The 24,346-nt window shown below is 44.8% G+C and overlaps 1 protein-coding gene across 2 annotated transcripts in view; it reads left to right on the top strand.

Moving 5' to 3' along the window:
• Window positions 1–24,346, top strand: part of E2F7 (E2F transcription factor 7) — a 78,305-nt gene that overhangs the window by 5,775 nt on the left and 48,184 nt on the right. For both annotated transcript variants that reach the window (XM_038756596.1, XM_038756595.1), the window contains exons 3-4: window positions 15,012–15,287; window positions 22,023–22,191. In XM_038756596.1, the coding sequence (XP_038612524.1) occupies window positions 15,012–15,287; window positions 22,023–22,191 (445 nt within the window). The remainder of the gene's footprint in view (window positions 1–15,011; window positions 15,288–22,022; window positions 22,192–24,346) is intronic.

The following is a 24,346-nucleotide window of genomic DNA, read 5'->3' as shown; positions in this document are numbered from 1 at the left end:
GGATATGTCTCCTCTAGAGATATTGTTGAGAAAGATGAGAGAGTTGAAGAAAGGGTAGGAGGTGGAGAGGAGCAGGGGAGATTTTAGGGAGATCCTGCCTTTTGGTTTCAGTTTTCTCAATAAAGCACATGGTCAGGCCATTGGAGGCGGGAGGAGTGGTTTGAGAAGCAAGTTCAACATCTGAAATAAACTGGCGAGGGCAGTGGGCATGAGAGTCAATAAGGATGGGGAAATAATATTGCCAGGCAGAGGAGAGGGCAGAGCTGAAGCAGGCAAGGGTGAACTTAAAGCAGACAAGGTCAGCCTGATATTTGGATTTCTACCAGCAGCGCTCTGTTACTCAGGCACAGGAGTGAAGGAAGTGGACTGTGGAGGTGATCCAGGGCTGTGGATTAGTGGCATGAAATCGGCAAAGGGATAGGGGAGGAAGAGAGAGAGTTGAGTTCAGAGAGTGGTGCCAAGGTCATCGGTTTGGTCGTCAAGGTAAGGTAGTTTGGGTGTGGAGATTAAATGGGGCATGATGACTTGAGAAAATTGGATGGGGTCAAAAGATCGGAGTTCTCTGCGGGAGAACAGGACAGGTTGTGGGGAGGAAGTGTGTGGGAGAGAAGGCAGTGAGGAGGTTGTGGTTAGATGTGGGGGGGTGTCAGAGTTGGTGAAGGTAGAGAGTTGGTTCACACAGCTCAGTCCTTGTAACATTTTTCATCTCTACCCTCTGCCTTGAGAACTTGTTCACTGCTAAGGCTTCAAGTACCATCTCTAGGCCGATGATTCCCAAATCTAACTCTGCAGCCCTGATCTCCATTTTTCTCTGTCATCTTGCATTTCCTTGTACTTTCAGGACATCTCATTTGGATGTCTGGCTAACACTTGCAACTAAACATCCAAAACAAAGAGCCTTATATTCAGTTATCCTGGCCCCCAAGCCCATACATACTCTTGGCATTATCCTTGACTCTTCTCTCGTATTTCACCCTTACATTGAGTTGTTCACCAAATCCTGTTGGTTCTGCCTTCACAACATCAGTAAGCCAATGGTATTTATTGAGTGCTTATTGTGTGTGGAGTACTGTACTAAGTGCTTGGAAGAGTACAATACAACCGAGTTGAGAGGCATGTTCCCTGCCTATGACAAGCTTACAGTCTAGAGGGGAGACAGACATTTATATAAATAATGAATTGCAGATGTGAATAAAATTGCAGGGGGTTGAGGGTGGGGTAAATATCAAGTGCTAAAAGAGTTCATTCAAGTTCAAGTGCATAGGCGAGCTAGAAGGGAGAGGGAGTAGGGGAAATGAGAGCTAAATTGGGAAAGCCTTGGAGGAGATGTGATTTGATAAGACTGGGCTGAGTTGTGGTCTGTAATATATGGAGAGGGAGGGAGTTCCAGGTAATAATAATAATAATGATGGTATTTGTTAAGCACTTACTATGTGCGAAGCACTGTTCTAAGCATCGGTGGGGGTACAAGGTGATCAGGTTGTCCATGTGGGGCTCACAGTCTTAATCCCCATTTTACAGATGAGGTAACTGAGGCACAGAGAAGTTAAGTGACTTGCCCCAAGTCACACAGCTGACAAGTTGGCGGAGCCGTCAGAAGCGGGGACATGGGCAAGGGAACTGTGGCGAGATAGTTGAGATTGAGGTACAGAGATTAAGTTGATGTTGGAGGAGCGAAGCATGTGGACTGGGTCGTAGTAGATCAGTGAGGTGAGGTAAGAGAGAGAGAGTTGACTGAGTGCTTTAAAGTCGATCATAAGGAGTTTCTGTCTGATACTGAGGTGGAACAGCCTCCCCTGGAGGTTCCTGAGTGGGGAGATGTGGACTGAACTTAATTTAGAAAAATGATCCAGGCAGCAGAGTAAAGTATGGAATGGAGTGGAAAGAGACAGGCGGCAAGGAGGTCAGCAAGGAGGCTGATGCAGTAGTCATGGAGACAAATGATAAGTGCTTGGATCAACTTAGTAGCCATTTGGATAGAGAAGAAAAAGTAGATTTTTAGCAATTTTGGGAAGGTAGAACCAACAGGATTTTGTGACAGATCGAATATGTGGATTGAATGAAAGAGATGAGTTGAGGATAATGCCAAGATTATGGGCTGGTGAGACAGAAGGAATGGTGGTGTTGTCTACAGTGATGAGAGAGTAAGGACAAGGTGGGAGGGTAGGGATGATGAGTTCTGTTTTGGTCATTCATTCAGTCGTATTTATTGAACGCTTACTATGTGCAAAGCACTGTACTAAGTGCTTGGAAGAATACAGTGTAACGATAGACTCATTCCTTGCCCACAATGAGCTTAAATTTGAGGTGTCAATGGAATATCCACATAGAGAAGTACTGAAAGCAGGAGGTAATGTTAGCCTTCAGAGAAGGAGAGAGGTCAGGACTGGAGAGGTAGATTTGGGAATCAAAACCGTAGAGATGGTAGGTGAAGCTATAGGAGAGAATGAGTTCTCCAGGGGAGCGGGTGTAGATGGAGAAAAGAAGGGGACCCAGAACTGAGGCTTCAGGGACTCATTCATTCAATCGGATCTGAGCGCTTGGACTCCAACAGTAAGGGGGCGGGAGGCAGAAGAGGAGCCTAGGAAAGAGACTGAGAAGGTGCAGTCAGTGAGATAGGAGGAAATCCAGAAGGGGACAGCTTTAGTGAAGCCAAGGTTAGATAACGTTTCCAGGAGAAGGGGGTGGTCCACGGTGTTGAAGGTAGAGGAGAATTATGGAGTAGAGGGCCATCTGTCCTTCCTTCTTCTAACCTGTATCTCCATCTCATCTATCTCACCACAAACCCTTTGCCCACATCCTTCATCTGGCCTGGAATTCCCTCCTCCTTCAAATCCAACAGGCAATCACTATCCCCTCCTTCAAAGCTTTATTAAAAGCATGTCTCCTCCAAGAGGCCTTCCCTGACTAAGCCCTCATTTCCTCTTCTCCCACTCCCTTCTGCAATGCCATTGCGCTTGGATATCCACCCTTATTTATCCCACCCTCATAATAATAGTAACATCATAATAATAAATGTGGTATTTGTTCTTACTGTGACCAGGCACTGTACTAAGAAAATCAGGTTGGACACGGTCCCAGTACCACATGGGGCTCCCAGTTTCAATACCAGTTTTACAAATGAGACAACTGAATCCCAGAGGAACTGATGTAACTTGCCCAAGGTCACACAGCAGACATTTGGCAGAACAGGGCCTAGTATCTACAGCCCTTTTGCTTCCAGGCCTAGGTTCTATCCACTATGTCATGCTGCTTCTCATGGGCCTCAGTTACCTCATCTGCAAAACGGGGATCAAGACTGTGAGCCCCATGGGGGACAGGGATACGTTTAGCCTGCATCTACCCCAGCATTTATAGAAGTGCTTGACATAGGCCTTCTTGACGTATCCATAAATGATTTGTTTATATTAATGTCTGTCTCACCCTTATGGGCAGGGAATGGGTCTACCAACTCTTATTTGGTACTCTCCAGGTGCTTAGTACAGTGCTCTGCACACAGTATACAGACAGTAAATATGAGCTGATGCAACCATTCTCCCACGTCCACTTCTGCATCGGCCTCCATGTTGACCTACCTGTCTCCAGTTTCTCCCCACTTCAGTCCATACTTCACTCCGTTGCCCAGTTCATTTTGGGAAAAAAAAATTCTGTACAAGTTTTCCCCATTTCTCAAAAACCTCCAGTTGTTGCCCATCCCCCTTGCAGCATCATCAGTGACCTTTATTGAGAGCTTGCTATGTGCAGAGTAATAATAATAATTACGGTACTTGTTAAGCACTCATTTTGTGCTTAGCACTGCGGTAGGTACTAGTTAATCAGGTTGGACTCAGTCCCTGTCCTAAACAGGGCTCACACTCTTAGTCCCCATTTTACAGATCAGGTAACTGAGACCCAGAGAAGTTAGGCAGTTTGCCCAAGGTCACACAGCAGATGTGGTGGAGCGAGGTTTAGAACTCAGGTCCTTCTGACTCCCAGGACCATGCTCTATCCACTAAGCCACGCTACTTCTCAGTACTATAATAAGCACTTGGGAGAATTCAGTGCAACAGAGTTGGCAGACATTTTCCCCTCCCACAATAAGCTTACCAGTCTAGAGGGGGAGACAGACATTAATGAAAATAAACAGTATATAATATATAATTTACAGGTACGAACCTAGGTGTTGTGTGAGGGTGGGGCAAATATCAAGTTTCCAAAGGTCACAGATGCAATTACCAACAGAAGCTTCTTAACATCAACTTTTAGGCACGCAACCAGCTCTCCTGTACCTGTTGTACCTCAGTGATCAACTACAACCAAACCTGCACACTTGCTTCTCTAGCACCTACCTACTCACTCACTCCGTCTTTCTCTCTCTCCCAACCCCTTGCTCAGATCCTCCCTTTAGAACTCCCTTTCCTTTTATATCTGACAGATCACCACTCCCCATCTTCAAAGCCCTACTAAAATCATATCTTCGCCAAACGGCCTTCCCCAACTAACCTCTTTTCCCCACCCTGTTCTCCTTTTTTTCTGCATTGTCTTTGCACGTGGGTCTGTACCTCTAAAGTACTTCCTTCTACAGCCCAGCCCGCACCCTCCGCTCCTCTGCCACTAATCTCCTCATCGTGCCTCATTCTCGCCCGTCCCGCCGTCGACCCCCGGCCCACGTCCTCCGCCTGGCCTGGAATGCCCTCCCTCCGCACATCCACCGAGCTAGCTCTCTTCCTCCCTTCAAAGCCCTACTGAGAGCTCACCTCCTCCAGGAGGCCTTCCCAGACTGAGCCCCCTCTTTCCTCTCTGCCTCCTCCCCCTCCCCCTCCCCATCCCCCCGCCTTACCTCCTTCCCCTCCCCACAGCACCTGTATATATGTTTGTACATATTTATTACTCTATTTATTTTACTTGTACATATTTATTCTATTTTATTTTGTTAATATGTTTTTAATATGTTAATGTGTTTTGTTGTCTGTCTCCCCCCTCTAGACTGTGAGCCCACTGTTGGGTAGGGACTGTCTCTGTATGTTGCCAACTTGTACTTCCCAAGCAGTTAGTACAGTGCTCTGCACACAGTAAGCACTCAATAAATACGATTGAATGAATGAGTGAATGAACTTCAATACATATCCCACCTCAACCTCACAGGACTTATGTTCATACCTCTATACTCTGACCCTCTCCCTATGTAATTTATTTTAAAGCCTCTTCCCCCACTAAATTGTAAATTCCTTTTGGGCAGAGTTCATGTCTTTTATATATGTCATGTTTTTTATATTATACTCTCCCATGTGCTTAGTATGGCATTCTTCACACAGAATGGATTCTCCTTACTTCAGTTTCCTCACCTTTAAATTAGAGGTTAATACTAGTTCTCATTTGGGACAGGGACTGTATGACCTGATTATCTTGTATTTACACTCGCTTAGGACGATTCTTGGCACAAGTATCACAGTTACTATCCTCTGGGACATAATCTCAACCTCTTCCTTCGTAAAGTGTACCTAAGGAGAGAGAGCTCTGCAACTGACCCCTCTTTGCAGACAAGATCACAAGAGGAAAGAGCCTGGGCTCAGAAGTCAGAGGACCTGGGTTCTAATCCCAACCCTGCCACTTGCCTGCTCTGTGACCTTGGGCAAGTCACTTGACCTCTCTCCGCCTCATCTGTAAAATGGGAATTCAGTTCCTTTTCTCTTTAGACTGGGAGCCCCGTGTGGGTAGGACATGGACTTTTTCTGACCTGCTTATCTTGATTCTGCTCCAGTGCTTAGTGCAGTGCTTGGCACATAGTAAGTGCTCAGCAAATATGTTATTATTAATTATTGTTATTAGCAGCCAGTGCATACTCCTGGGTGAGGGAAAAGGTGTGGTTAGGAAATGGTTTCCCCCAAAAATGGTGGGAGCAAGGGAGCCCAATAAAATGCTGGGAACCCAATAAAGTGTGTGGGGGTGTGTGTCTATGTGTGTTAAACAGTGATGCTGTGGGGGCCCATTGCTCTCCAGGAGAGGCCAGTGTCTCGATCCATCACCCAGCACGGCCCAAGAACTGGTATTGTTGGTTCCTCTTGGACAGACGTCTCCCAAAAGAGAGAGGCAGCAGAGGCATCAAGAGTAATCAGGCCTACCCACTGAGGAAGAGGAGGCAGCAGCATTTCTGGACACTTGGGTTCCAACCCCAGCTCTACCACTTGTCTGCTGTGTGACCCTTGGGCAAGTCACTTCACTTTTCTGTGTCCCAGTTCCCCGTAAACTGGGGGTGAAGACTGTGAGCCCCATGTGGGACGGGGACTGTGTCCAACCCGATTACCTTGAATCTACTCCAGCCCTTAGAATGGTGCCTGACATATAGTAAGCACTTCACAGATACCATTAAAGAAAATTGAGTCAATCAATCAATAACTGACATTTATTAAGTGCTTACACTGTGCAGAGCATTCTGCTAAAGCACTTGGTGGAGCCAAATAGAGTAAGAAGACATAATCCCTGCCCTCATGGAACTTTTGACCCAAGGCGGGAGATAGACATTAAAATATAAGGAAGTTTGTCCGACAGCCTGCAAATAATGCCGCATGGCTTTGGAGGAAGCAGAATGTGCGCATGGTACGTTTCCTTTATGGGGTGTTCGCTAGAATGCAACCTTCACAGTAAAGAAGCAGTGTAGCCTAATGGAAAGAGCATGAGCCCGGGAGTCAGAAGACCTGGGTTGCAATTCCAGCTCTGTCACTTGTCTGCTGTGTGAAGTCAGTCAAATCACTTGACTTCTCTATGCCTGTTACATCATCTGTAAAATGGGGATAAAGACGCTGAGCCCTAAGTGGGACAGGGACTGTATCCAACACGATTATCTTGTATCAACCATGGTGCTTAGTACGGTGCCTGGCAAACAGTAAGTGCTTAACAAATGCCGTAAAATAAAATAAAAAAACAGGGACTCTGCCTTGATTCTTTGTATCTACTTAGTACAGTGCTTGGCATGTATTAAGCGCCCCCCAAAATACCATAATTATTATTATGATTATTATAGTTACAGGGGGATGTAGAATACAAGGTCTCATGCATAGGCAGGAGAGAATAAAACAACAAAGGACCTCGTTTTGCTTTGGGATAATCACCAAACGTCTGCAGAGGCTCCGCAATTTATGTAAATGATGAAATCATGAAATCATGAAATCTCTATCATTTTAAGTGGGGAGCTGCAGCTGTTTCCAGCTTTCCTCACCCATCAAATATATTAGTCAATCGATTGATGGTATTTATGGAATGCTTACTGTGTGTGCAGAGCACTGTACTAAGTGCTTGGAAGAGTATAATATAGTTGGTAGACATGGTCCTTGCCCACAAGGAGCTGGCAACACAGAAAATGGTATCCTCATTAAGTGAACCCTTCAATCTCACTGGATAAATGCTTCAGCTAAAAAAAAAACAAAAACCTTGCTTTTACAAGATGCAATTGTAGGAAACAAATTTAATCAATCCATGGTATTTGTTGAGCAATTACTGTGTGCAGAGCACTGTACTAAGCACTTGGGAAAGCACAAGAGATTTGCTAGATGCAGTCCCTGCCTACGAGGACCTTATGGAATACAAGGAGAGACAGATGTTAGACTAGAGTTGGAGGAAATAGTGGAATATTAATAGAGAATAGTAGAATAAATAAAGAGGCAGGCGAGTTTTAACTTTGAATCGCTATCTTTTTCTCTGGTATCGGCATCTCTCACTGACCTCAAAACGGTCCTCCCTCTCCACTGGACACAGTAGTAAGGGCCAACTGACCTATTTGAAGGTAATTCTTCATATTCAACTCTCTTTGGGGCCTGAACCTGGATGGGAATAAATCCATTCCCAAATCCCAGGCTCTGGGTCCAGGAGACTGTTCCCCATCACTAGATTAGCATATTTGTGGTTGGTACCCACTAGTGAGGCCTGAGTCCACCCCAAGGCCCACTGAGATCAGCGGATCCACCTCATCATTGGAAAGTTTCATCCTTTTCTGCCCACCCAGCCCTGTGTCCTCAATCTGCCACTAGCCCGTGTGACTCCACTTCTCCAATTTACATTTCCCTTTCCGACTCTTGCCTTTTCCCACCTCGGGTTTCCTTTTTAAAAAACTGGTTGTCTTTGTACCGACCACCTCTGACAGTGAATATGGTTTCTCACTGGAATGCCAGCAGCGAGCAGACCTAAGGGAATTCACATCGGGACAGGGGAGAGAAAGGTAGCGGTGACAGCCACAATGGTGAGCGGCCTTTCTGGGGTGCAGGGAGGTTAATACACCCTTCCGGAACATTTTCAGACATTCCAGAGCCCAATTCCAGCCATTTCCTGCTTACTCGCATTTCTCCTGTGACATGGGACTTGCATTACAGATTTGCTGTGTAGTCCACACCTCACAGCATGCACACAACTGTTTCTCTTATCATCATCCTAGTATTACCATCATTGTATATAAATGCTTACTGTGTGCCACGAGAATCAGGCCAGACACAGTCCATGTCCTACATGGAGTTCATAATCTAATAGGAGGGAAAACATGGCAGATGTCCTTTGTAGGAAAAACGTTCTCTGCCAACACTATTCTATCCAAGATGCATAGTAAAAACTCACTATCAGAACTCTTTGTATGCCTGGGAATTTTGAGGTTGTGTATGACATGAGTGTTTGAAGTTGCATCTGGGAGTGTAGAGGTTGTGTATTTAAGTGTACATGGGAAGGGGTGAGAGGTATACATGCAGAAATATGAGTTGGTGAGTGGATATCAATTGGTTTTTGTTCAGTTTTAATGTATGGATGTTTATGTGGGGTGTATGTGTGTGTGCGTGCACACATGGATGCATGTATAAGTGAAGGCAAGGGGTTTAAGCTTTAAGTGGAATTTTGGTCCACTTTCCAGAGTCCCATTCCCCAAATTCCTTCATCCATCTGCCCCACCATTGCTCTTGTCTCAGCCTCTCTTCCATCCTCTAGTTCTCTGCCCTTCTCTCTTCCCCATCCCAAGTCCTCGCTTCTTCTGCCCAATTCCCAATTTCCTGCTCTTCCATTTTTCTGGCCCCACAAATAAACTCCAGAAATGTTTTTTAGGAGTACTATTGCCCCTTATCTCTCCCCACGCCTACTCTAATCTAGCAGATATTGGTGTTTGAAATGGCTAGAGAGGATTCTGAGCAGAAGGGATATTTGCAGGAAAACACCTTTTGACCCTATAATTATTGTACATAGCTTTTTTAAAAAAACCTGTAGAAGAGGACAGACATTAAAATAAATTACAGATAGGGGAAGAAATAGAGCATAATATTGAAAAGTGCTGTGGGGGGTCAAAATGCTTAGAGCCAAGTTACACAGGTGATGCAAAGGAGAGGGGAAAAAGAGGAAATGAGGGCTTAAACAGTGAAAGCCTCTCAGCTGTTATTTTTGGAGGGTTTTGGAGGTGGGGGTTGTGGTGGACTGTCAGATGTGAAGTTGGGAGGGAATTCCAGGCCCGAGGGAGGACATGGGCAAGAAGTTGGCATCGAGATGGACAAAATCTAGGTACAGCGAGTAGGTTGGCATTAGAGGATTGGAGTTTGTGGTTTGGGTCATAGTAAGGAGATAAGCAAGATAAGGTAGTGGGGAGCAAGGTGATTGAGTGCCTTAACACCAAGGATAAAGAAATGCAGAGGTGGATGGGAATGGGAGGTTATTGAAGAGTGGAGAGATTTAGTAGGAATGGCTTTTCAGAAAGGTGATCCAGCCATCAGAATGAAGTGTGTACTGGAGAGGGAGGAGACCAGTGCTGTAGTCAAGATGAGAAATAAGTGTTTGGATCAGCATGGCAGAAGTTTGAGTGGAGGGGAGAGGAAAAGTTCCAGAGATGGTAGAACAGGGTTTTGTGACAGATTGAGTGTGTGGGTGGAAGGAGAGACATTACTCTCCGTCTGCCATCTCAATTTCCTCTCCTCCGATTCTCTCCTTGACCCCCTCCAATCTGGCGTCTGTCCCCTTCACTTAACAGAAACCACCCTCGCAAAGGTCACCATTGATCTCCTCGCCAAATTCAACAGCCTCTACTCCATCCTAATCCTCCTCGATATCTCAGCTGCCTTAGACAGTGTCGACCACCCCCTTCTCTGGAAACATTATCCAACCTTGGCTGAACTGACACTGCCCTCTCTTGGGTCTCCTCCTATCGCTCTGGTTACTCCTCCTCTGCCTTCCACCCCCTAACTGTGGGGGTCCGTCAAGGTTCAGTTCTGGGCCCCCTTCTATTCTCCACCGACACCCACTCCCTTGGAGAATTCATTCACTCTTAAGGCTTCAACTCCCACCTCTAGGTGGATGATTCCCAAATCTACATCCGCAGCTCTGATCTCTCTCCCTCTCTGCAGTCTCACATTTCCTCCTGCCTCCAGGACGTCTCTATCCTACCATCACCTCAAATTTAACATGTCAGAAACAGAACCCCCTGTTTTCCCACCCAAACCCTGTCCTTCCCCGACTTTCCCTGTAGACAGCACTACTAGTCTTTCTGTCTCACAAGCCCCTAACTGGCATTATCATAGACTTCACTCTTTCACTCAGCCCACGTATTCAGTCTATCACTAAATCGTGTCAGTTCAGCCGCTGGATCACTAAAATCCATCGTTTTCTCTCCTTCCAAATTTTTTCCACGTTCATCCAAGCACTCATCCTATACCACCTTGATTACTTTATCAGTCTCCTTGCTGCCCTCCCCACCTCCTGTCTCTCCCCGCTCCAGTCCATACTTCACTCTGCTGCCTGGATCATTTTTCTATAAAAACGTTCAGGTCATGTTACCCGACTCCTCAAGAACCTCCAGTTGTTGCCCAACCATTTCCACATCAAACAGAAATTCCTTACCTTCAGCTTTAAAGCACTCAATCACCTTCCCCCCCTCCTACCTCACCTCGCTACTCTCCCACTACAACCCAGCCTGCACACTTCACTCTTCTAATGCCAACCTACTCACTCTATTTCAAACTCATCTATCTCACCGCCGACCTTTTGCCCGTGTCCTGCCTTGGGTCTGGAATGCCCTCCCTCCTCATATCTGACAGACAATGACTCTACCCCACCTTCAAAGACTTATTGAAGGCACATCTCCAATAGGCCTTCCCCGATTAAGCCTTCCTTTCCTCTTCTCCCACTCTCTTCTGCATCATCCTGACTTGCTCCTTTATTCATTCCAGCCCCCCAGCACTTAAGTACATATGTTATTCATTTATTTATATTAATGTTTGCCTCCCCCTCTAGACTGTAAGTTCATTGTGGGGAGGGAGTCTGTTCATTGTTATAGTGTACTCTCTCAAGCACTTAGTACAGTGCTTTGCACACAGTAAGCGCTCAGTACAATTGAATGAATGAATATAAATGTATTCCCCTAAGAATGGGTGGGGTGTGTGTATGTATTCCCCTAAAAACTTCTTGAAGGGAACTGATCTGTTTCGGAATGCCCCAATGTGTTATTCTCAGAATCATGATTGAAAGTGCCTGGGGTGGAATTGTGCTTTTGAAAGCCATTTGGGAATTTTCTCTTCCTTGACTTATGCTGATCAGTCAGAAAATGTGAGAGCCCTGTACAGGATAAGCCATATGCAGCTCTGGTTGTCAGACAGAGAAAGGCCTTTGTTTTGAATAAGGTGCTGTCACCTGATGTGTGAAGGCTGTCATTATAGTTTGTGACTCCAAGTAAGATTGGGTGCCTGTGGGGATAAGTGCAGTTCCAGTATGAAGAAACCTGTAGGAAGATGAAATGAAGTTTAAAATTGTCTTTCTTTATGGAGGTTTGCTTCACCAGGTTTGGAATGGCATAGCTGGTGAGTGAAGCTGTGAAAAATGGAGTAAAAGCGATATCCCTTTCTTACCTGTATTTATAAACCCTTACTATCGGGTTTCTGTGGAGAAATGTGAATTGCTTGAGGTGTTTTTTTGGAGACTTTAGCTGAGTAATGCTGGCTGGGGAGCTTTGTCATTTGCTGCTGCTAGCCCCCTCCCCCGCAGGTGACTCACATTCCCCCCAGGGTCAGACCAAGGCAGGAAGGAGAGGCTGCATGATGATCATTCAGTCCATGGCATTTATTGAGTGTTTACTATGAGCAGAGCACGGTACTCAGCCCTTGGAGAGTAAAGTGTAATAGACTTGGTAGGTGTGATCCCTGCCCACAAGGAGCTTATAGTCTAGAGGAACAGTTTTCAGTGGTGGGTGGCTAACAGCAAGGGAGAATGGGAGGAAAAGAGGCAATCAAGAAATACAAACCAGGTAACACTTGATTATAAGCACCTTCCACTAGATCGTAAACTGTATTGTACTTTCCCAAGCACTTCTTACAGTGACCTGCACACAGGAAGTGCTCATTGAATACCACTGATCGATTGATTCCCTAGACCATTTATGTCATCAGTAGTCATTACAACCTCAGTATAACAATTATTAACGGTGATGATGTTCGTTAAGTGTTCATTAAGTGTTTATCTGGTGCCAAGCAGAGCATTAAGGACTGGAGTCTGTCTTGTCTTATGCTCTGTCTTGAGTGGTCATCTCCGACATAGCGATGCCATGGACACATCTGTCCCAGAACCCCCCACTTCCACTTGCAATCGTTCTGATAATGTATCCATAGAGTTTTCTGAGTAAAAATACTGAAGTGGTTTGCCATTGCCTCCTTCTACGCAGTAAACTTAAGTCTCCACCCTCAACTCTCTCCCATACTGCTGTTGCCCAGCACAGGTGAGTTTTGACTTGTAGCAGATTGCCTTCCACTCACTAGTCACTGGCCAAACAAGGAATGGAATGGGTATGCCCCTGCTTGACTCTTCCTACCCTAGTCGAGACTGGTAGAGCACTGAAAACTCTGCAGGTGTGACCCTGAGAGGGGCAAGCACTGGAGTAGATTCAAGATAATAGGATTGGACAGAGTCCCTACCCCACCCAGGGCTCACAATACCAGTGGTAGGGAGAAGAGATTAAAAGCACATGTGTAACAGGGGAGACTTGAGAACGGAACGTGTTATCGCTTCCAAGGCGCTGAGTGCGTCTCTGTTTCCCTTAGCTGTAGGGTAAGGACTTGGGTGGTCTCCAAACTTTGTATCTCAGGTCCCAGTCAGGTGGTGAGACCAGGAGGAATCCACTGGGGAAGGAAACTTCTGGAAGTGTTATCGACAGTGACGGGCAGCTGTTCTTGGCAGCCGAGGCCAAGGGTTTCAGATAATGTCTGGGCAGCCATCACGAAGGGAAGCAGTTTGGAAGGAACGCCCTCGGTCTCTCAGGCTCCAGCAGCCAAGGAGAGCGAGGAAGAGGAGCCAGACCCCAAGAGCTTCCTCCATCTCTTCACTGGCAGGGTTGAAGTGACATGGCCAACTGGATAGAGCGTGGGCCTAGCAGTCAGAAGGATCTGGGTTCTAATACCAGCTCTACCACTTGTCTGCTGTTAGACTTTAGGCAACTCCCTTCACTTCTCTGGGCCTCAGTTACCTCAGCTGCCCCATGAGAGTACAGGGACTTTGTCCACCATGATCTGCTTGTATCCACCCCAGTGCTTAATAGAGTGTCAGGCACGTGGTAAGAGCTTAACAAATGCTACAGTTATTATTAATTATTATTATTACCTTGGTTAGAGCCTCTGACAGAACCAAGTTGGGTTGTGTTCCACCTATCTGGGGGGATTTGGGCAGCAGTATTCCCGGTAACTCCCTTGGATCCCAGGATTCCAAGCCTCAATATGGGCCCTAGTAGAACCAGCATGGAATTGGGCCAGGAAGATTCAGCTTACACAAGGCTTGCCTTTTGTCATGGGGACTGAAACCATTTGACCCGATTTGGGGATTCACATTTGGAGACTTTCAGTCTTACTTCTCCTAGGGAGCCCCCGGGGAGTAGCTTTTTCATAGAGGAATGATAAAATGTCACAACTTGGTGTGACGAGACGATAGCCACTATTAGTAGAAGGGAAACGGGTCCCTTCTCCTCATTTCCTTACTGTCATCAGCCGAGGGCAGTGTGTTTGAATTGTTGTTCATCTCCTTGACAGACTTCAGTCGTACCACAAAGTTGCTGGCTTGAGAGAGTGAACATGTGGCCGTTGGAAAAGTGTAGTTATCACTTTGAATTTGCACTTTCAGAATGATTTAGCCCATGCAATTGACTAGATATGAGTTTGAGTTGAAGTGAGTGGAAAATTTAAAAGTCTGGCAGGTTGGGGTTTCTTTGACTGGCAGAAACCTATTTTCGCATGCTTGTGTTCAAGGGGAAAACCAGGATCCTTACTTGTACAAACAAGTTTTTTGTGTGGTTTTTTGTGTTTTGTTTTTTTTTTTTACTTTCTCTTTCGGGGTTTTTGTTTTCTGCTCTGGTCTGTGGGCCTATTCTTACTTCGGGGGTCACTTTCTCTAGATGATTCACATTCCTTGGCTAAAGGGTTTGACTTGAAATTTGGTAGTTCACTGGCAAGTCCTTGTGAATAGTGTTTGTTTAATGTGTGTCTATGCCCTGAGCAATCCTGAGAACCGTTGCCAACAACCTGGCTGTATTGTTCCAGAGGAGTTACAGAGTTACCCTAACACCAACCTTACGGAATATTTTCAAAAACCCTTAGGCCTTTCAAATTGTACTTGCATTTCTACCATGATCACAGCTCACAACACCGTATGCCCTTCTCCCACTCCACGTACAATTAGGCTAAGAGAACATCCAAGCCTACAATTTAGTTTCCCCCCCAGACACAAACAGCTCTGAAAACCAAGCAGAAGAAATAAAATGGAGGGGCAGACTCCCTAGAATTTCCCATTCAATTCCCTGCTTGATTCCTATTTGGGCCCATCTCCGAATCAATCAACGATATTTAATGAGCACTTACTGAGCACGCTACTAAGTGCAAAAGTACAATTCTGTTGAGTTGGTAGATGAAATTTTTTTTTTTGCCTTTTTCTTATGGTGTATGGATCTGTGCTCAGTTTCATTACAGAATTCATGACTTTATCAATCTCCTCCATCTCATGACTTGACCTGTCTCATTATCGTCTCCCAACAATCTCTTTCCGCTTAGGAAAACATATATGTGGAACGAACCAGAACAGTTCCGAAGACCCCAATGAAAAGCGAGCCGATCGATCTGTCAAAGCAGAGGAACTGCACCCCAGAAAGAAATCCAATTACGCCGGTGAAACTTGTGGACCGATCCCAGGCTGAGCCATGGACCCCAACGGCTAACTTGAAAATGCTCATTAGTGCTGCTAGCCCAGACATGAGAGACCGCGAAAAGAAGAAAGAGCTGTTCAGGCCAATTGAAAACAAGAATGCGGCCTTCTCTGAGTCTCAGCAGGTAAATGGTTTGAGAGTGTTAAGAAGCTTAAGGTTTTTCATTAACTTGTCCCTTAGACTAGGTCACAGCAGGTAGAGTTTTTAAGTTACCTATCTGTAGTCAGCTTGTCTGTAATATTAAACAGTGGAACCTCAAATCCAGCACCCTTGAGACCCGACAAGACTTGAAAAATCTGGATTTTTGAAGCAAGGAAACCGTGTAGCCTATTATTCAGCTAATTACAGGACAGTTTTCTGTAGGTCACAAGTTATGCCAAGTATTTTTCAATACTGAAGCTGTCCTTTTGGTACTTACATGCCCCGGAAACCCAAATGGAATCTTTAATGTTGAATTTTTTTTTATGCATTCATTACCCTCACGCCTATTCTTGGCAGTTAGCAATTTCTGAAAAAATATTTGCATCTTATAATTACATTTTAGTGATTGTAAAAATTCTCTAGTCCATCAGTTGCACTGTTGAGGATAAAGTGAGATCATTGATATGAAAGTTATTATTTTTTTTTGGTTAAAGACTTAGTATGTGGTAGTCACTGTACTAAGCGCTGGGGTAGATACTACATAATCAGGTTGTCGTTCCCACCTTCACAACATAGCTAAAATCCACCCTTTCCTCTCCATCCAAACTGCCTCCACATTAATACAATCACTTATCCTATTCCACCTGGATTACTGCATCAGCCTCCTTGCTGACCTCCCAGCCACCTGTCTCTCCCCGCTCCATTTCGTACTTCACTCTGCTACCCAACTTGTTCTTCTACAGAAACATTCAGGACATGTCACCCCACTCTTCAGAAAACTCCAGTGGTTGCCCATCCATCTCTGTATCAAACAAAAACTCCTCACCATTGGCCTTAAAACATTCCACCACCTTGCCCTCCCTTACCTCACGTCATTATTCTCCTTCTACAATACAGCCCACACACTTCACTCCTCTAATGTTAACCTTCTCATTGTGCCTCCATTTCTCCGCCGACCCCTAGCCCCACAGCCTGCCTGTAACGCCAGATCCGACCAGCAGTTACTCTCCCCTGCTTTAAAGCTTTATTGAAGGCACATCTCCTCCAAGAGGTCTTCCCAGACTAAGCCCCCCTTTCCTCTTCTCCCACTCCCTTCTAAGTTGCCCTGACTTGCTCCCTTTGTTCTTCCCCCCTCCCAACCCCACAGCACTTACGTACATATCTGTGATTTATTTATTTGCATTGATGTCTGCCTCCCCCCATCTAGACTAAGCTCACTATGGACAGGAATGTGTCTGTTTATTGTTGTACTGTCCCAAGCGCTTAGTACAGTGCTCTGCACACAATAAATATGCAATAAATATGATTAAATGAATGAATGGGGCCCACTGGAGGAATAAGTGATATACAAGTTGAAGCTATAACTATTATTAATAATAATAATAATAATAATAACACATTGCTACAAACTAGAGTGAAGCATCAAGAGCAGCATTGCAGCCATTGAACAATATCTTTGCCATTTTCATCTAGCCCCTTGGGCTCACAGGGCCTCCATACCTCTGGCAAGGAGTGAATCACAAAACATAGTAGTAATAATCTTAGTATTTCAAAAAGCCCTAGCTATACACAGAGCACTGTATTACATGCTGGAAAACAATAGCCAGGTGGGAATTAGACACAGTCCCTGTCCTTCTTGGGAATCTCTTAAGCACAGTAGAGATCAAAGACATGAGTCCTGCCGTCTAGGAGCTTACAGTCTACCAGGTGTTTCATTCACAGTTATTTGCATAGTACTGGACAGGATGTGGTTTTTCTGCTTTAAGGCTGCGGAAGTGTGTATATTTGCCGTGTACTGTTAAGTTTAAGTCCGTACCTACTGCATGTGTCCGGCCTCCAGTTTGACTCCTTCCCCCAACTTTCTGTCGTCTCATCTTCAGATGAGTGCACTGTGAGGAAGATAATGTGAAAATAGCCCGTTGCCTTGGCTTTGTACATTTGCTCAGCAGTGAAGTGGGCAGATTTGTAGACAGAAACTTCCCCATTATCTGAATTGCCAGAAAGTGTTTTGCCCACTACTGCGTTGAAGCTTGAATTCATGGAGCCAGCCTTGAGAATTATCACTGAAATGGGCAGGCAGTGTGAAATGTTTTTGTTGTACAGATCAGCCTTGGGCCTGAAAATAGATTCCCCATCACTTATTGTTTGCCAGCAATTGATTGCATTTTTCCATCAATTTGTAATAATAATTTTAGTGCCTGTTAAGCACTTACTAAGGGCCAAGCATTGTATTAAGCACTGGGTAAACAAGATAATCCAGTAGGACCCATCCCTATCTCACACAAGACTCACAGTCTAAATAGGAGGGAGAACAGGTATTAATACACACTTTACAGATGAGGAAGTTGAGGCACAGAGAAGTTGAGAAGCTTGCCCAGAGTTACACAGCATGCAAGTGGCAGAGCCAAGATTAGAACCCAGGTCCTCTGATTCCCAGATCCATGTTCTTTCTACTAGACCACGCTGCTTCTGTTTTGTGGTTCTTTGTAGCTATAAATTGCTCTGTTTCACTTTGAATCATTCATCTCTGCCACAATGTGCACATCTCCATTTTGAGCTTTCTTTGTAATTCAACTTTTTTTCCAGTCTGGAAACGTACTTATATTGCTAATTCACAAAGTGGACTGTGTTGGTTTCTTCGAACTCATTTCAGAGTAGAATTTTAGTAAAGAGAAGCAGTGTCACCTAGTGGATAGAGCATGGGGCTGGGAGTCAGCAGAACCTGGGTTCTATTCCCAGTTCTGCCACTTGTCTGCTGTGTGACCTGGGCAGGTCACTTCAGTTCTCTGGGCCTCAGTTTCCTCATCTGTAAAATGGGGATTAAGACTGTGAGCCCCCTGTGGGACTGGGACTGTGTCCAACCTGGCAAACTTGTATCTGTCCCAGCGCTTAGTAGTCTATATATAGTTGTAGCAGTACCACCTTCATTTAAATTTAAAATATTTAATTTCAATTTAGATGAACCATTTCCTTACCCCAGCAATTCATAAAATAAAACGTGTGATACGTTTTTGAGAATTCTGTATCTTTGCAAGCTGTATTACATGGATAATTAAAGTAGCACCTTTCACGGTGAGTACATCTTTCTTCACACTAGAATGGTGTGGTTATTCATCCCAGTCCTATTTCTCCAATAGAAACAGAAAGGATTTTTTAAGAAAGAATGTGATGGTTGTCCCCATTTTCTGTTTATTTCTATATGGTATTTGCTATACACTTACTATGTGCCAGGCACTGTACTAAGTGCTGCGGTAGATACAAGCTAATCAGATTGGACACATTTTACAAATCAGGTAATTGAGGCACAGAGAAATTAAGTGACTTGCCCAAGGTCACACAGCAGGCGAGTGGCAGAGCCGGCATTAAAGCCCAGGTCCTCTGACTCCCAAGTCTGTGCTCTTTCCACTTGGCCTAAACTGCTTCTCAAATATCTAGCATCATGGTCATGACCACGAAAGATCACTTAATGCCCCCAAAATGTAGCCAGCTGCATGTGAGTCTGTCTTAAATAACTAAATATGAAATCAGTGGCATTTGCTGAAAGTTTGCTGTGTGCAGAGCATTAAACTATGCACTTAGGGGAGTTTAATACAATAGCTTGTAGTAGACTCTATCCCTTCCTTAAGGAGTTTACAGGCTAGTGTGTAGATTCAAGAATAACAGCTTTCCTGAATTGAGTTTGGGTTTTTTTGCAATTGATGAGAAACCATTTTCTGATTCATTAGTCGTCAACATGTCCAAGACTGAACTCCTTATCTTCCCTCCCAAACCCTGCCCTCTCCCTGACTTTACCATCACTGTTGATGGCACTACCATCCTTCCTGTCTCACAAGCCCACAACCTTGGTGTCATCCTCAACTCTGCTCTCTTGTTCACCCCTCTCATCAGATTCGTCACCAAAACCTGCCGGTCTCACCTCCGCAACATCGCCAAGATCCGCCCTTTCCTCTCCATCCAAACTGCTACCCTGCTCGTTCAATCTCTCATCCTGTCCCGACTGGATTGCTGCATCAGCCTCCTCTCTGATCTCCCATCCTCCTGTCTCTCCCCACTTCAATCTATTCTTCATGCTGCTGCCCAGATCGTCTTTGTGCAGCAACGCTCTGGGCATGTTACTCCCCTCCTCAGAAATCTCCAGTGGCTACCGATCAACCTATGCATCAGGCAAAAACTCCTCACTCTCGACTTCAAGGCTCTCCATCACCTCGCCCCCGCCTACCTCACCTCCCTTCTTTCCTTCTTACAGCCCAGCCCGCACCCTCCGCTCCTCTGCCACTAACCTCCTCACTGTGCCTCGTTCTCACCTGTCCCGCCGTCAACCCCCAGGCCACGTCCTCCCCCTGGCCTGGAATGCCCTCCCTCCGCACATCCACCAAGCTAGCTCTCTTCCTCCCTTCAAAGCCCTACTCAGAGCTCACCTCCTCCAGGAGGCCTTCCCAGACTGAGCCCCCTCCTTCTTTTCCCCCTCCTCCCCCTCCCCATCCCCCGCTGTACCTCCTTCCCCTCCCCACAGCACCTGTATATATGTACATATGTTTGTACATATTTACATATTACATATTTACATATTACTCCCCTCCTCGAAAATCTCCAGTGGCTACCAATCAATCTGCGCATCAGGCAGAAACTCCTCACCCTCGGCTTCAAGGCTGTCCATCACCTCGCCCCCTCCTACCTCACCTCCCTTCTCTCCTTCTCCAGCCCAGCCTGCACCCTCCGCTCATCTGCCGCTAATCTCCTCACTGCCTCGTTCTCGCCTGTCCCGCCATCGGCCCCTGGCCCATGTCATCCCCCGGGCCTGGAATGCCCTCCCTCTGCCCATCCGCCAAGCTATCTCTCTTCCTCCCTTCAAGGCCCTACTGAGAGCTCACCTCCTCCAGGAGGCCTTCCCAGACTGAGCCCCTTCCTTCCTCTCCCCCTCGTCCCCCTCTCCATCCCTCCCATCTTACCTCCTTCCCTTCCCCACAGCACCTGTATATATGTATATATGTTTGTACATATTTATTACTCTATTTATTTATTTATTTTACGTGTACATATCCTATTTATTTTATTTTGTTAGTATGTTTGGTTTTGTTCTCTGTCTCCCCCTTCTAAACTGTGAGCCCACTGTTGGGTAGGGACTGTCTCTATATGTTGCCAACTTGTACTTCCCAAGCGCTTAGTACAGTGCTTTGCACACAGTAAGTGCTCAATAAATACGATTGATTGATTGATTGATTATTACTCTATTTATTTTACTTGTGCATATTTATTCTATTTATTTTATTTTGTTAATATGTTTTGTTTTGTTGTCTGTCTCCCCCTTCTAGACTGTGAGCCCGCTGTTGGGTAGGGACCGTCTCTATATATTGCCAACTTGTACTTCCCAAGCACTTAGTACAGTGCTCTGCACACAGTCAGCACTCAATAAATATGATTGAATGAATGAATGAATATTTATAGTCTGAAGGATTTTTAAATCCTGTAGTTCTAGCCATTGGAAAGCCAAGTGCCTCTAAAAAATGTTATCTCAGTAATACTGTTTTGTTTCCACTTCCCTGTTGTACGCCAGCTGTACATTATTTGAGGTCCGAGGGGCTAGAATAGCGGATGGATTAAATCTCCAGGTAATCTGAAAACTACAACTGTGTCACCCTCAACTACCAAACCTTTAACCTCAGCTACTAGCAAGTAATAAAAGCATAGTTGCATTTCCTTTCCTTCCCCTGCTTGCTGAAGACGGTGTTAATTATCAGTGAAATGAGAAGCAGCATGGCTCAGTGGAAAGAGCCCGGGCTTTGGAGTCAGAGGTCATGGGTTCAAATCCCGGCTCCGCCAATTGTCAGCTGTGTGACTTTGGGCAAAGTCACTTCACTTCTCTGTGCCTCAGTTCCCTCAACTGTAAAATGGGGATTAAGACTGAGCCCCACGTGGGACAACCTGATCACCTTGTATCCCCCCAGCGCTTAGAACAGTGCTTTGCACATAGTAAGTGCTTAACAAATACCATCATCATCATTATTATTATTATTATATAACTCAAAGACCTGGCACAGAAAGAAGAGGGGGTTTGGTTAATCCACCTAGGACCACAGGTTCTAAGCCAGGGATACATATAGCCCTGGGCACGGCAGAGGATCAGTAAAAGGATAGAGCAATTAAGGCAACAGTTCAGGAGCTTTTGAGGGTGTTGACCTTACTTAACTCTCAAGAGGCAAGAAGAAGAAGGAGGAGGAGGAGGAAGAGGCCAGCAAAAGATGGAGTAGCAGCAGCTGGAGTGAAGGAGAAGAAAAACTTGTGTGGCTACCGCTGGGGCTAAACAGGGTTTGTACCTCTGCTGGGAACATAAAAAGAAGCAACCGCAGAGGCTGAAACTCCAGGAGAGTAGGAAATTGTGGCAGCTGCGGACTTTTTTTTTTTTTTAACCTAGTCAGCTGCTGCTGCTCTGATTTGGCTCCTTTGATGATTCCTTTCTGAGAGGGTGATGGTGGGGGCTTCCCCAGCGTCACCACAGAGACATCATTTCTAAACAGGCCTGAAAATCTCTCGTCTGGATGATCAAACACACAGTTGATAATAAAAGCACAGTGAAATACTTTGCTAATGTTTCTATTTCAATGGGATATTATTAGCTATTATATTCCCAGAGTTAACTTCCTTCCTGGGTTTAGGCATATTTAAAAATCTCTTTTAAAAATAACTCCTTTTTTTTCCCCTCTTTGTGTCTCCAATACAGCTTGACATTGAAGGGGATGGAACTGCAGATGAATTTGAAAAGCAGAGGCCAAGCCGGAAGCAAAAGAGTTTAGGACTTCTATGTCAAAAGTTCCTAGCTCGCTACCCAAGTTACCCCTTGTCAACCGAAAAGACTACTATTTCCCTGGATGAAGTTGCTACTAGTCTTGGTATGTATGCTGTTAATGCACAATACAGAACCAGGCTCCCTAGAGAAAATAAAGGCAGGCTATTCATTCATTCACTCATTCATTCATATTTATTGAGCGCTTACTGTGTGCTGAGCACTGTACTAAGTGCTTATTCAAATTGAAGCCTAGCCAAAGATTACAAACACTGCACAGATTACAAGGGGAAATTTGTTTCGGAATACAAAAAGCCCTGTGTAAATATTTTAGCCTTTTTGATTGAAGAGAAAACTAACAGGAATGAAGAAATTGGTGTGGTCAGGGACAGACCAGGGGAAGCCTGAAAGTTTGTTTTACACTGCTTTGTTAACAATTTACTTCCTATAGTTAATGCAGCTTCTAACATCTAGGAAAGTTATCAAGCATAATTACGTTGTCTAGAAAAAAGATCAGAAGTGTTTTCACCGCAAGTGTAACAACTGATTTACAATATCCACAGTAAAACATCTATTATTTCAAACGAGAAGAATGATTGCTTCCAAGTGAATCCTGTTTTTTTTTTCCCTTGGCTTTTTACGAACCCACAACTGTATTTTTGTTATTTTATAAGCAGAAGTTTGAATTCAGATAGTGTCTGTTTGAACACCTTGGTGTCTGTATTAAGTATACAAACTGAGGAGAGAAGGGAAAATCCTGAAAAAACAGAACTAAAGTAAATTATATGTAGGGGTCAATTTGCTAATGTGTATTTATAACCCTCTGTCTGGAAATTTGTGAGACGTATCAGGGCAGGTTCTGACAAGGTTCTGCACATTGAGAGGGTTTAATCAAATCTCTGAGGGTGGGGATGAGAGAAACAGTGGTTATGCTGAAGAAATAGGGTTAGGAAACAACTAATTTTAGGATTATAGGAAAATTAAATGTACTTGAAAAATAGGCTGCAGAAGCCTTGCAGATAAATTCAGATTGCCAAAAATGTTTGAGCAGTAATGGCAATAGGCAGTATTAGATTGAAGAAGTACCCCACCAGTGCTTTGGGCTGATCTTTAATTTTCCATTAAATTTTGGCAATGAATAACTGGATTTCTTTTAGGCCATTGCTTATTTTAACAGCCTGTGTATTGTAAATGAGTGGCTTGTTTGTAGACTCTAATTGCAGACAGGAAGGTGTGTGACAACTGGGCATTAAGATGGTTGCCATTACTGGATCAAGCCAGCGGTCCATTTCTCTCAGTATTTGGTCTCTGACAGTTGCACGAAGATACTTGGTGGACACAGATTGCCATCCTCAACTTTTTCCTTCTGGATTCCTAGCTTTCCCTCTGGTACCCTCCCCTAGGAATTGTCCAAACCCTCTTCCATCTTCTGATATTTTCTCCTCACGCAGTCCTGTGCTCACCACCTGCTGGGCTTTGAAGCTGCCATTTTTTAATCTCAGTGGGTCCCCTCTTGTTCTGGTGTTTTGGAATTTGGCATACACTTCTGTGTTCACATCTGTCCACACTCTTCATGATTTTGTATTCTTTAGTCACATCTCCTCTCAGCCCGTGATGTTCCAGAGAAGAGTGGGGATAAGCCTTTTTAATTAATCCTCATAAGAACGTTTTCCTTTCCCCTGATCGTCTTGATTGCCCTTCTCCGAACTGGCTCCAGCTCTAGAATGTCCCCGTTAAAGTAACACAACCAGAACTTCATCCATTATTCCATATGGGAGATTATTATAATAATAATTGTGGTATTTTAGCATTTTCTATGTGGCAGGCACTCTACTAAGCGCTGGGATGGCTACAGACAAGTCAGCATGGGGCTCACAGTCTTAATCCCAATTTTACAGATGAGGTAAATGAGGCCCAGAGAAGTGAAGTGACTTGCCCAGGGTTACATAGCCAACAAGTGGTGCAGCTGGGACTAGAACCCAGGTCCTTCTGACTCCCAGGCCTGTGCTGTACCCATTAGACTACACTGCTTTGCTATAGCTTTATTCATTCAATCGTATTTATTGAGCGCTTACTGTGTGCAGAGCACTGTACTAAGCACTTGGGAAGTACAAGTTGGCAACATGCAGAGATGGTCCCTACCCAACAGCGGGCTCACAGGCTAGAAGGGGGGAGACAGACAACAAAACAAAACATATTAACAAAATAAAATAAATAGAATAGTTAAATATGTACAAGTAAAATAAATAGATTAATAAATA

This window comes from Tachyglossus aculeatus, chromosome 14 (genome assembly GCF_015852505.1).
Source record: "Tachyglossus aculeatus isolate mTacAcu1 chromosome 14, mTacAcu1.pri, whole genome shotgun sequence".
Taxonomy (NCBI): domain Eukaryota; kingdom Metazoa; phylum Chordata; class Mammalia; order Monotremata; family Tachyglossidae; genus Tachyglossus; species Tachyglossus aculeatus.
This window is presented reverse-complemented; position numbering and strand designations above follow the sequence as displayed.